Below are 14,575 nucleotides of genomic sequence, written 5' to 3'. Positions count from 1 at the left end.
CAGAGACAGTGCCAATAGCCATCAATTCAGGTCAGGGCTTTCACACTACTGGTCCACGGATTTAGTGACGCAAGAGGGGACTGTGGCGTTGGTGTCTTCAAGTTGTATTGGCATGAGCTTCAAAATGTGCCTGTACATGATGCATGGAGGCTGTAAAAAGGACGACACGAGAGGCTGGACTTGTGTTTATAAAGAGATTTACAAGAATAACAAGGGATTACAATTGGAGGTGATTGTTTCTCGCTTCAGTGAAACAGTAAATGTTTTAAATTTTGGCTTTGGAGGCACACAAAAGCAGTCGTGCTATGTTTATAGGACAGACATTTAGATGTAATATTCGATTCTGATATTTTTCTTGCAAATTGAAATGTAATTGTCCTGTCATGTGACTTCTTTGTACAGTATATATATCATCGACACATCGTGTGGTTTAAAAAATAATCTATCACCTAATCTGAAAGAATTAGGAATGGGCGTAATGATCAGTTAATTGATTTTTAAGAATCCAGTCAATTGTGTGCAAATAATAAGTGCGCTCATACATTAGCTACAATTACCAGGGGTGCTGTTTATTCAGCCTCAACTCAACTAAACCCAACTTTATTAAGAGCACTTTAAAAAAAACAACCACAACTAAAACACAATTTCAAGATTCTTTAACTGTTTTTTTTTAACGCTTAACAGCCATAGCGAGCCCTATTTATCTGATCTGCTTTTAAACTATGACCCCTCCAGACCTCTCTCAGATATTCAGATAGAGGCCTTTTAACAATTCCTAAAATTAGAACAAAAACCGCTTTTAATTATTGCGTTCCTCGCCTGTGGAACAGCCTACTTGAAGAGCAGCTAGGACTACAGTCATTTTAAAAAATAAACTTAAGGCATATCTTTTTAACAATTATTTCAACTCAAATTTTTATTTTCTTTAATGTATTTATTTATTTTAACAGTTCTTGTCTTTTTATTGATTTCAACAATTAAAACAAGATAACAATAATATTAATAACAATAATCATCAGCAACATAAATAACTTTCTTTTTTGATTAAAAAAAATATATATACTTCATTAAAAACATAAAACCAGATGGTGATGTGTAAACACTCCGGCAGAGTGACCTTTGTTTTTAGACCAAACTTTTACGTCCTTATGTTGGCCGCCTGCTGTTCTGCCAGCAGCCTGTTGGTGGTCTCAAGCTGAGCGAAGTTGTGGATTCCCCAGAGGAGGAAGAGATGGCATACAGGAAGTACAGCGTTTTATTCCTTCTTGTCACTCGGGGTGACATGCAGCTGAAGGTTAAATGTATACAAACAACTGCCGTTTTTTAACACCCATTAGTTTGTCCCCTGGTGAGTAAACTCCCTTTCCTCATTATGATCAATGGAAAGAACGGTTCAAATCTCAAGTCTCATTTCGTCCTCTCTCTCACTTGACTTCACTTTAGTGCTGGCTCTCGTCCCTCTCCATTTCTCCTTCGGGATGTATTTTTCGCCGAAGAGACACTGTCCGGCTCCATGTAAGAGGTGAAGATGGCGCTAGCTGCTCATAGTGGATAAAAAGCCTGATAATGTCAACCCTCCCCGACAATACAGCTTGGACCAAAAAACATAAAACGGCAAATTGGGGCAAATAATACAATAAAGGAGAAAGAAACTACTGCAAAAGGCTGCTGACACTTAGCACCCGGATGCGACTCTCATCAACTCGTTTTGGTCAAAAGGCGAACACGAGGTCAACTATGTGAAGTTGACATCCACAAACTGTATGTCACAGCTCCTATTAGGCATTACTTGGGTCAATACAAAAAAGGAGTTCAGAACATAAAAAAAAAAATCTAATATTTAAAAAATAACACATTTGTGGTTAAGTGTCTCCATAGTTGATGTGAATTTGAATAAATTGCCAATCCTTAGAAATGCATATGGTTTGGCTTCTATGTTATTCTTTTTACTAGTATGCATTTCTGGTACAGTCTTAAGAAAGCCACTTCAGGGTGCTGACCTGTTTTTCCAGTGTTTTTCATGGTGGTCTGGTTGGAGGATTCAGTGTTGAATTTGTCAAGCTCCAACTCCTGGTATTCGTCCGAAACCAGAGCTTGTTCATCCGCGATGTCCACAGGCGATTGGTTCTTTGCAGCACATTCTGGATATAATGTCGACCAGCCTCGTGGTCCATGGCTTCCTATGGAAACACAAATTTCAAGAGATTGTGAAAACTGCTGATATAGTCACCACAATCTGTCTTTGTCTAAGGAGGTTGGATGACATGGCATTTCAAACAACGCAGCAATATTCCCACTAACAGACAGCTAGGCTTTCAACATGCCCTCAAAATAACCTGCAAAAAGTAGAACAATGTTGTTTCATTTATGCAGCCGTATCGTCCTTCGATGGAAAAAATACTAAAGTCAATCATCTACAAGCAGCCCTTGTGTTATTTTCCTACAGGACCACACCTAGTTGAAGCAAACAAAGAATACACAATTGAGCCAATTGAAAGCCCGAGCAAACTAAGAGAAAAGACTCCACTTAAACAATTCAGTGAGTACAGCAAACTAACTTCCTGTAGAATCCCTATCCACTGTCTGCTCTTTGAATCGTCTATCCCCTACAGTGGCACTTTTACAAAGAAATAATCCAAAAACCGACAGGGGTCGCCTTGATCTCTTCTCGGATACAATGGGCCAATGCAACAACAAAAGCTGAAGGATCTGGGGAACAAGGAAGCATGCACAGAATGTAACTTTTTCTGGGTTAACACAATATTCATGATCCCATTCCCTATAGATATAGGGCAACTTTGCAACTGTCTCATGAAAAGACATGAGAATCCCTCTCGATCCAGAATGGATTTGCTTCTTGCTAAGTATAAACACCTTACAGCCAGAGATCTTGTCCTTGAAGCTCCCAAAACAACGGCATGATCCAGGATTATTTGGGAATTATCAATTGTTTAACCAGCCAGAACAATCCCACCCATCCCAATGCTAGTTGTTCTCACACATAACAGGAACAATATCAATCCTTTCCAATTACCATGATTCTAGGTTTGAGAATAAGAATACAACCCTCAAAATATATCTTCATTAATTTGATAAAGTAGGAGTTTCAGACCCTCGGGTCTCCGACTCGGGTTGTGAGTGTGTCTCAAAAAGGTTTGGCAGTGCTGATTGAAAGGGAGATAAACTGTCATGTAAACCTGGAAGATCTGGTCAGGACTGCACAGAAATAAATCATGCTTACATTAGTGACAAGGATTACATTTGTTATTCATGTATTTATAGAAAATCTGACTGAAGCAATACAAGAGCCATATCTGCACATCTCAAGAAACTGCACAGCTCATTTCAATTTAATTTAAAATAAGAGAAAGCTTACCAAACATATTTATACACAATGGATTTATAGACAACAGAGTGATGATTTATAAATACACGTTTTCTGGAAAAAAACTTCACAAGGTTGTTCCAACACACTGTAGTAGCAGAAAAGTGCCTTTTTAAACTTTGAGATTAAACATCTTTTTATAAAAGAAAAAAAAAAAAGTCAATATCAAGCAGGTGCTCACACAGAACATATTGAGTCTCTTGTATAAGCAGAAAATGTGCTTTTACATTTTGGACTTCATGTTTTTAGGCCAAGGACTGGGGCAGATCGAACCTTGACAAGGTAGCTTCACAGTTATGCAATCCCGGAATATATTGTTGATAAAAGTAGTTAACATTAAAAGATGCTGAGTTATGCCATACTTCCATCTAATTTGTGTTTCAAGAACCGAAGAAAAAGGCATATCAAAAGTTGAAATTCTCTTTGGCTATCTGAAGTATAATGCCTCCAGTCGCTTTGAACATGTACCATTTTCCGAAACAACAAAGTCTTCTATGTGGGCCACAAGACGAAAAAGACTACTGTATCACACGCTTCACTATTTTTCTCCATGCAACAGTGCCAAAGTACAAAAACACCAACTCAGACATATTTGACAACTGATAGGTCCGGCTACAAAATATACACGAGGGAAAAATGAAAATATGCTTATATAAAGCAAAAACTAATTTTATTCAAGCCAAAATGTAAAACATCTAAAACAAATCTTTGTGTCACATATTGAAGTGTAACCAGAAAGGAGACTAATCATTTGGCTAATTTGCTATCCAAACACACATTACTATCGATGCCAATGACTGCTGGAGAGATAATTTTGCTCTGATGCGAAAGGGAAGGGGCAGCACAACAAGCAGATAACAGAGGGCTGCAGTGTACTCAATTCATCTCTCTCTTTGCAATCTATCAGCATGGCTACAATAAACCTTGTAGCCACATCACTCGCCAAGGCTACGGTGAGAACATTTAAACATAATGTAATTTAACATACTGTTTTTTCCCTAACACCTTATCTTGGCCAGCGTCCTAATACATCAACATGGAAATCAGATGACACATGGTCTGATTCAACACTTGTATGAACACATAATGTTGATTAAATATGTAAACTCCCCCTATCATCATGCTATTTACCCAGATGCTCACAGGTAACACTTCATGGTATTATTTTTTTAAGCAGCTTATGATTTTAAAAGCAGATTAATTGTTTGAATCCGAAAGTAGAATGTGTTTATCGGTGAGCCTTTAGAGAACAAACTAATCCACATTGTCTGTGTTGTGCCAACTCGAAACGATTGAACATGTAATACGTAAATAGTATAGTTCTATTTAAAAAACGCAATAAAAGAAAAGAAACTAGACTAAAACGTGTAGCCCACTTACCATTTAAAAGGATGCAAGTTCCTTTTTTTTAGTTTTTGGGTCATCAAATTGGATGCCCTTAGCTTGTTATGTATACCGAAATAATCAACACTCCAACTTGTCATCTCTATCTGTGTTTGCATTATATTTTTCAATGTAATAAATATCTCCCCTGTCAACATTCAGTACAGATGATGGAAGTGTTTAGTTGTGTTAATAAGGCTAAATTTTTCTCCTTGACATGCCACAACATTGTTGAACAAGACGACTGCTGTCAGGTACAAAATGCTGACCCCACAACAGATGGTGGACGCACAGTTTGCAACACTAGAGAGGTGTCAAATGTCTGTGTTGGACAAACAATGACGACAACTACATTAGTCTTCACTCACTCCATGACTTATGGGATGGCCTCATTTTAGAAACAACAGACTACAATGGAAAAACTAGGATGTTCGTGATATAAAAAAGCCTTTGCATTGTTCTCACAACATTTTTAAGTACAACATTCTGTCTAGAGTCTGCATATAGTTTGACAGCTTTGATATAATTTTGTAATCCAAAGATTACGTTTGATACTATTTCCTCAGTGAACAACTCCAGTTATGCTAGAAGTAAACTAATTTGAATACATGACTACCTGACCACCTGCTTGCCTTACCAACAACTCCAACTATTTGTGGAATACTACACTATTTGCCAAGGTATACATGCAGTATGTTCAACTGAACCTTCGTCTTGTTTACATTCTTGTGGCTGCCGTGGACCAAAGAGTTATGATAGCGATGTCACATGGTTTGTTGTCAATTCCATTAGTATGAAATAAATATTTAATTGTATTGGCTAATAAGCGTAATTAATTATTTCCGAACAAACTGTCAAAGATTCGCAACATATTTTAGTGTAAAAGAGCTAGTTTGGGAGACCTAACCTCAAAGAACAGTGTAGCGCATCGCAAGACATGCCAATCAAACAAGTTCACAATGAAGATATTAACACCCCTTCATCAGGTATAACAAGCATCTATTGATGCTTGCCCACAGTGTCGACATGGGATGACGATGAGATAAAACTGCAGGAGAGGGCGTCTTGAAAAGAGCTGTGACAGAGGGGGGTTCTTGGCTATGAATTACAGCTGGCAAATGTGTCTGAATACAGTTATTGCTGTCTGAGATTGCATTGAACAATAATCACAGTGAGGAAAATCACCCTGGCAAAATGGGGCCAGCCAATTTTGATGAGTGACTGTAACCGAGTCTAAATAGGGTCATGCTGCCAAAACGACACCGTCATAAAATCAAAGCAGAGTTAAAAATGTGACAATACCATCTTTTGAGACATAACTGCGAGGCTGAATAAGTGACCTACAACCGTTAACATGCTTGCGAATCCTTCAAACAGTATGTGAAAGTACTAATTGAAACAATATGTAAGTCAAGTGTGTTTTAATATTCCTATGGAACTTGCAAAAGAGCTTCTTTGCAAATTATTTTTACCAGGCTGCGGGGAATGACATAACACTCCCAGTGGGTATCAGTGGGCTTCAAAGATAAGTGAAGTAATTTTGAAGTACAGTAATCTATACAGCTTTTAAAGCAACAAAACTGTTATTTCCGTGCGTTTGATTTTATTTTTAAACTGTGTTCTGCATTAATTTTTAAAAGGATATTTATTGAAACGGGTACACAATACATTAGAGCCCACAATTGTGGCCAAGAAACATGTAAGCAATAATGTTGGTACTGACGAACTACTGTAGAAGCTCTACTGCCGGGGTGTCAACATCATTTTTGTCACGGGCCACATCGTAGTTAGGGTTTCCCTCGTAAGGCCGTTATGACTGTGAACCCATATAAATTTATGATCGCCTTATATTACATGTACACAACAAATTGATAGATAACTAGTTTTGAAATCCGTAGTCATTAAAAGCTGTTAGAGAGATATTTATTTTTATTTTTTTTATTGGTAACAAAATTATTTCAATATTTCATCATTTTTAAAAGTGTAGACAATTTTCAATTGTGGTATTGGAACATGAAACATTAAGTCCATGCACAAGATTTGCTTTCGCGGCCACATAAATTGATGTAGCGGGCTGAATCTGGCCCCCGGTTGAGTTGGACACCCGTGCTCTGATGGAACTAGACTGTCAAACCAAGATGTTGTACTATTATTAGATAGCCAATATAATTAAATCATGTGTCCAAATCAGAAAAGTTGTTTTACTCATAACACAGTTATATAAAAACATTCAGCAAAATGAAGCTGTGTAATGCAGGTTTTTCCCATTTTTGTAGATCTCTCGATGTTTGACTCTTTTAAACAGGAATGAGGAATTTCAAACTTTCCAACACAAATTTGTGGCACATCATTGGGTTCTCTGAGAAGTCAGAAATTAATCAAACACATGAGCAACACAATTTTAGTAGTAATGACAATAACAATAATGATAATTTGACATCATCGATAAAGTTTTTTTGTACATTCCATTTGAAAATTCATGTACAATAATCATTATGCGGCACGGTGGACAACTGATCAACATTGTTTTTAGCAAATAATCATTAACTTGGAATTTTATGGCTTCAACAGGTTCTAAAAAAGCTGGGACAGTTGGCAAAAAAGACTGAGAAAGTTGAGGAATGCTTATCAGACACCTGTTTGGAACATACAGGTGAACAGGCGAATTGGGAACAGGTGGGTGCCATGATTGGGTATAAAAGGAGCTTCCCTGAATTGCTCAGTCATTCGCAAGCAAAGATGGGGCGAGGTTCACCTCTTTGTGAACAAGTGTGTGAGAAAACAGTCGAAGAGTTTAAGGACAATGTTCCTCAACCTACAATTGCAAGGAATTTAGGGATTTCATCATCTACGGTCCATATCATCATCAAAAGGTTCAGAGAATCTGTAGAAATCACTGCATGTCAGCGGCAAGGTCGAAAAGCAACATTGAATGCCCGTGACCTTCGATCCCTCAGGCGGCACTGCATCAAAAACCGACATCAATGCGTAAAGGATATCACCACATGGGTTCAGGAACACTTCAGAAAACCAAAGTCAGTAAATACAGTTTGGCGCTACATCCGTAAGTGCAACTTGAAACTCTACTATGCAAAGCAAAAAGCCATTTAGCAACAACACCCAGAAACGCCGCCGGCTTCTCTGGGCCCAAGCTTATCTAAGATGGACTGATACAAAGTGGAAAAGTGTTCTGTGGTCCGACGAGTCCACATTTCAAGTTGTTTTTGGAAATGGTGGACGTCATGTCCTCCGGGCCAAAGAGGAAAAGAAACATCCGGACTGTTATGGACACAAAGTTCAAAAGCCAGCATCTGTGATGGTATGGGGCTGTGTTAGTGCTAATGGCATGGGTAACTTACACAGCTGTGAAGGCACCATTAATGCTGAAAGGTACATACAGGTTTTGGAGAAACATATGCTGCCATCCAAGCAAAGTCTTTTTTCATGGACGCCCCTGCTTATTTCAGCAAGACAATGCCAAACCACATTCTGCACGTTACAACAGCGTGGCTTCGTAGGAAAAGAGTGCGGGTCCGAGACTGGTCTGCCTGCAGTCCAGACCCGTCTCCCATTGAAAATGTGTGGGGCATTATGGAGCGTAAAATACGACAACGGAGACCCCAGACTGTTGAACAGTTGAAGCTGTACATCGAGCAAGAGTGGGAAAGAATTTCACCTACAAAGCTTCAACAATTAGTGTCCTCTTTACCTTTATTGAATGTTGCTAAAAGAAAAGGTGATGTAACACATTTGTAAACATGACCCTGTCCCAGCTTTTTTGGAACGTGTTGCAGCCATAAAAGTCTAAGTTAATGATTATTTGCTAAAAACAATAAAGTTTATCAGTATGAACATTACATATCTTGTCTTTGTTGTGTATTCAATTAAATATAGATTGAACATGATTTGCAAATCATTGTATTCTGTTTTTATGTATGTTTAACACAATGTCCCAACTTCATTGGAATTGGGGTTGTATAAAAAGTAGTATTTCCTAAAGGTGAAAATACATTGAAGTTTTCTTACTGGCTGTATTTGTTGTTCAAATGATACATTCTACAAAGGGAGTAAAATGAGGAAATAAGAGGGTGAACATGAAACACTAAAATAAAACATCTTTCCAAAGTACAAAGAGATAAGAGACTGTTTTTAAAAAACATATTTAGCTTTGGTCTCCTGGACACGAGTTGAGCTTCGCAACACGTGTATTTGATCTTCCAATATTTCTCAGACAACATTAAAGCCGGAAGGAGGCAACATCTAAATCAAAAGACTGTTGAGCAGATCACAGGACCAAACCAGAAAGAAACTGCAACATTGTCATCATAATCGGTGCGGATATACAAGTTACATAAGCGTCTCTTGGAGGCGTTACTTAACCCCGACTTATTCCATTACACAATTTAACACTATGACCTAATAGCACTCAATCGGCCTTTCAAGATCCGGCCTCCACTTCCAGTTAATGTCTCCAAGAGAGGGTGGAGCAAAATATAAACAATCAATTTGTCTCATGTCTCGACACATGCCTTAAAACAAAAAAAGGCCATAGTTGTTGTTTTTTTAGCTATTGAACTCTTTAATACACTCTACACTGGCAAGTGAACTGTCCAATCACATACTGTTAACATATTGAGTCACTTTTAAATCAATACTCCTAACTAATTTGAACTTGTAAACACATTTTGGCATTCAGATGAGAACGGTGTGATAAATCACCTTCGGTACGACTGACACTTTGCTCACAAGAAAATCTAAATATTTTTGCCGTCGGAGTGAACGTTAGACCGGATACAACCATTGATTTCAAGTTGCATTGCTGTGTCCTGAGAAGTAGGCATCTGATAAGAATGGCGCCAAGGCGGTCTCCGAGGGCCAGCTCAATCTTTAATCAGGGGTCATTGTGTTTCATACAGCAGCCCCGACACATAAAAGCAAGCAGAGGAAGTGCTAAATCACACAGGCATCACACTCTAATTGGCCAGCAGAATGAGCACTAGCCAAAATATTGTTTTCCCTCTGTGCTATCTGCTTCCATCTCGTGGACTTTCATAGAAACTGTGGCTTCCTGTTCATGGGTGTTGGCCGCTGCATAAGTACAACATCCCTTGGTCTGTAAAAATAATCTCCAGGACCTTGTGTGAAGAAAGGAGAGGGACAGAAATACATGCTGTCCCACAAGGAAGCGCTTCCCTACAACAGAAAAACGTTAAAAGTGTTTCCCCTTGAACATGGCAGCGGGCCAACATGTCTAAACCAAACAGTAACTCCGCTGCTTAGCATGAGTGCATAACCTTGTCAAGTGAACTTCAAGAGGAAAGTTTCTGCTCCAAAGTTGTGCGTTAGTGAGATGAAACGGGACAGTCCGTTGTTATTTAAATATCGTAACACTCAGGCAGAATAATGCAATACCCTCGGGAGCCTTTCGACTTTTTCTGAACTTTGTCTTTCTTTAACCATTTGGGTGTTACACAAGCAACTCGGATGAGTGCGCTTTGTGTGCCATCACCAGCGACATGTCCTGGTTTGTTCTGCTCCACAGCACAGCTGCTGTTGCGCCGTCGACGCACAAAGCAGGTGAACAGAGAGGAAGCTGCGGCAGGCGGACGGCTCGCTCTGTCAGATCCGCAGCACCGCACGTGCACTCTGGCTCACATTAAATTATACAAAACCTGACATTAACTTGAATGCTCAATGACTAAAATTCCATTTGTACCCAGAAAAAAAAGCTTTTTTTTCCCCTGATTGGGGAAAAAAAATATTCTCGTGAATTTCCAAATCTTCAACCCACAAACGAACCAATTGTTTATTAAAGTATTCCATTATGTTTTTTTCTGTGCTCAAAGCAGAATTAATAAAGAAAAAGTGGTCTTTGTTGGCACTGGTTATTTGGTGGTAGCTTGTTAAGTCCAGGATGAATTCTGATCATTGTTGAGAATGCCAGGCAATTTCAAAGTTTGTTATGGTAATTGCGGTGTTACGCAGACAAATGCGCTCGTTATTTTTGTGCATCCACTGTGCCTAAAGATGGGCCCCACACATCCAACTAAACAGCTGCAAAAGCACACAGTAAAATCAAAGATTCAATTATATAATCACATTATCAAGTGTAGCAGGGTAAAACTGACCTGTAATTGCACTGGGCCAAAACTAAGATGCATGAATATTTTATGCTTTGTGGAAAACAACACTGAAAAGTTAACAGCATTTTTTTAAGTTATGTAATTCACTTGAATTATCATAAAATGACAATGTTAAGCCTGTGTGACGTTTGCATGTTTTCCCCACACTTGCGCTTGTGTTCTTCAGGTACTCCGGCTTCCTCATGTACAATTTTAAAAAAACACATTAGATTCATCGAAGACTCCATAGGTGTGAATGTGTGAATGATTGTATGTACACTTGCGATTGGCTGGCAACTAGTCCAGAGTGTACGCTCGGAGCCTCTTACCCAAAGTCAGCTGGAAAGGCTCCAACTCACCCGCAACTCTAATGAGGACAAGCACTGTAGAAAATGGAAAGATGGACGACGACTAAGTTAAGCTATGTTTCAATACCAACTAAAATCAACCCAGGGACTTGATCTTTCAATGTGTCCTGATGATTATTATTTCTTTTTACTTTTTTAAGTTTAAACCGATCCCACAGAAATTGTAGGCACTCTAAAATATTTCAAAAGAAGAAACTTTTGTAATCACTAATAAGGATCCTCAGGCAAGGACACTTTCTTAGCCTTTTTTCTACTTTTATGCAAACATAAATTCAGACTCATGACTTTATTTTTTTTAGCAGCTTAAAGCAACTATCGGTCTAATTTATTTAGGTCCACCTGAACACACAGCCATTTGAGGAAGAATTGTAACCCCGGAAGCAGTCACATGAAACCCTTCTGGTATTTAAACCAATCAGAGATGGTGAAGGGTGGGGTGCGACCCGGGAAAGCCCACCCTCCCTGTAATTGGCCGTATGCGTGCCTGTGTGCGCGCGCATGCGTGTGTGCTTTTCAAATGCAGGCCCTACAGTAGTAAGCGTCCTGAAAGCTTAGTTTTCTGACAGCGAGCTGGTAGCTGCACAGTTACAGAAAGTTGAGTGGCATAAATGGAATTAGTTCCAAAGCCTAAAGCTACCCCAACAATATGGGGACATTTTGGATTCAAATCAGATGAACGGAGCCATCCCGCTAACACAAACGAGCTGGTATGTCGAATTTGTATGAAGTCACAATAAATATAACACAACTTAAAACCTCAAAGTGACAAAACTAATTTTAAACACAACACAAAAAAACCACAGTGGGTAATTTCCCATTTCAAGTTTGCTTGCAATTATGGAACCCTTTGCACAACAATGCACATACAAACGTGGCAACGTATATGGTACAGATTTGCTCACATTATATACAGTATAGTGTTACTATTGTAATAGATGTAGCCATTGAACATGTTGACAAAGCAGCGTTTAAAGAAAGGCTGCAGACCTTTGAAAAGTAGTACAAATCTTGAATCAAAACTGGTTGTTTTACTCTACAGTACTTTTTCCACACAGGGCCAGGTGACTAAATATTTTTTGTTTTTGTTTTTCTTAATAAATGAAATCACCATTTAAAGACAGCATTTTAAGTTCACTTGGGTTATATTTGTCTGATATTTACATTTGTTTGATTATCTTACACAGTAAAGAGGGGAAATATAAGAATTTGAGAGGGAGAGGCAATATTTTTTCATGGCACTATATTCTTTGTGTTAATTGCTCCTACGAAGGATGTACTTGAATTGTTATGCTCAAATATCAGTATATCGGTGGCAAAAAAAAATAAAAATTACTTTTTGGAAAAATATATCCTAAAAAATAAAAATTCCAAAATTAGAAAACTAAGCTAAAATAGATAAATATATTGTACAAACAGTGTGGAAAAACATAGGGAAAGTGTGAAAACACCTTGTGAAGACTTATGGAAAACGTTTGACCTCTGTCATTGCCAACAAAGGATATATAAGTATTGAGATGAACTTTTGTTATTGACCAAATACTTATTTTCCACCATAATTTGCTGATAAATTCTTTAAAAATCAAACAATGTGAGTTTATGGATTTTCTTTTTGCATCCAAGGCATCGTTAAAGTAATTTGAAGTTATACCTTCATTATTTCAGTCTGGAGTAACTGATCGATCAAGAGTTATCCCTTGAACCAGCCTGCCAAATTGCTCAAAGTAGCAAACATATCCCCTCTAAAGCGTGTAGATGTATAGGCCAAGCATAACCGGCCGGAGAGGTAGTGCTGATCACTGGAAGTACTGCAGATTTAACAGAGGGAAATGTAAGGCAGAAGCCGGCTCTGTGTGCATTAGTCTTTTCATGGTGTCATCATTTTCTCATACAGCTGATCACTAGAAATGGAGAGCAGTGGTGGGTACCTGCAGGGGAGCCCTCATTTCCAAAACAGGGAATTCACTATCCCAGAGACCAGCAGGAGAGGTATAGAGAAAAAGGCTCTCTGCTGTCATCTGGGGGACAGAGGTTGTCACAAGGTTATCGCTTATGGTGCTCTCACAGAAGAAGGTCACCACTAAGCAGACCACTAGCCACAGTCAGCACGACAGAAAGATGTACTCTCCATCCATTATAATTACATGGGATTTATTTTACCAGCTTGAAAATGATAGTTTGCATCCATCCATCCATCCATCTATTATCTGGGCCGCTTATCCTCACAAGGGTCGCGGGAGCGCTGGAGCCTATCCCAGCTATCATCGGGCAGGAGGCGGGGTACACCCTGAACTGGTTGCCAGCCAATCGCAGGGCACATATAAACAAATAACCATTCGCACTCACATTCACACCTACGGGCAATTTAGAGTCTTCATTTAACCTACCATACATGTTTTTGGGATGTGGGAGGCAAAAAAAAAACAACTATATTTTCAGTGTTTGGACAAACAAAACAAAAGCAAACAAAAAAAAGAACTACTGCCACAATAATCCATCCTAAATGTTAACTCTCACCAAGTCCTAAAGGTCTAAAATCAAATATACCTTGAAGGTTGGAAGAAATGGTCCATTTGCTCCAGAAGAAAAAAAAAAAAAAACATTTATGGAAAGAAGGCAAACTCACAACAGTTGCCATGTTGTGTTGATGAAGCACTTGGTGGGAGTCAAGTGGGCATGGTTTAAATTGCTGCATGTGAATTGTTCCCTTTGTCCCAGCAATCTCTTTCATAAACAGAAGTCTCTGACTAGCTAAGGACACTATCTGAATGGTCCCCATTGCATTAGTGAATGTTTTTTCTTCTGCAGGAAATTAAAGGGAACTCTTTTGGGAGTGAATTCAAAGGGGAAAACCTCCATACAAAGTCTATGTTATCTCTGAATACCACTCTCTCTGTTTTTTAAGCACAATGACTTAACCAGAAGAACATTTATTCATTTCGGCCTTCATATGCACAGCTAAAAGGTGCTGCAAATAACAATCTTACTTTGTTTTTAGTGTTACATTTCATAAATAGGTGCATATATGAAATGTTACTCAGTGGGTGCCTATACCCCAAAATCACCAATTAGGTCTGAGCCACAGGATAGCACGACTATATCTCCATATGAGCATTGACTCAAGCGCAGCAAGCAGCCATTTTAAATCAAGTCTTAATCCAATTGGTGTCTTGCAGTCTTCACTTCCCCCATAGCATCCACATCCAATGTTCAGAATTGAGATGCAGCCAGCATTAAGAAAGATAAATGAGGAGGAAACTTACAGAGAGGGAGGGAGAAGGGAGCTCACACAGAGAAAATGTATTCAAAGGAGAAGTTAA

General features: G+C 38.7%; 1 protein-coding gene across 1 annotated transcript in view; it reads right to left on the bottom strand.

Annotated features, from left to right (window-relative positions):
• Positions 1–14,575, bottom strand: part of ca16b (carbonic anhydrase XVI b) — a 109,835-nt gene that overhangs the window by 52,124 nt on the left and 43,136 nt on the right. Inside the window, exon 3 of the mRNA XM_061687535.1 lies at positions 2,001–2,180. Within this exon, the coding sequence (XP_061543519.1) occupies positions 2,001–2,180 (180 nt within the window). The remainder of the gene's footprint in view (positions 1–2,000; positions 2,181–14,575) is intronic.

The sequence above is a fragment of the Phycodurus eques genome, chromosome 10 (genome assembly GCF_024500275.1).
Source record: "Phycodurus eques isolate BA_2022a chromosome 10, UOR_Pequ_1.1, whole genome shotgun sequence".
NCBI classification, from domain to species: domain Eukaryota; kingdom Metazoa; phylum Chordata; class Actinopteri; order Syngnathiformes; family Syngnathidae; genus Phycodurus; species Phycodurus eques.
The sequence above is the reverse complement of the archived record's forward strand: the minus strand, read 5'-3'. Positions and strand labels throughout refer to the sequence as shown.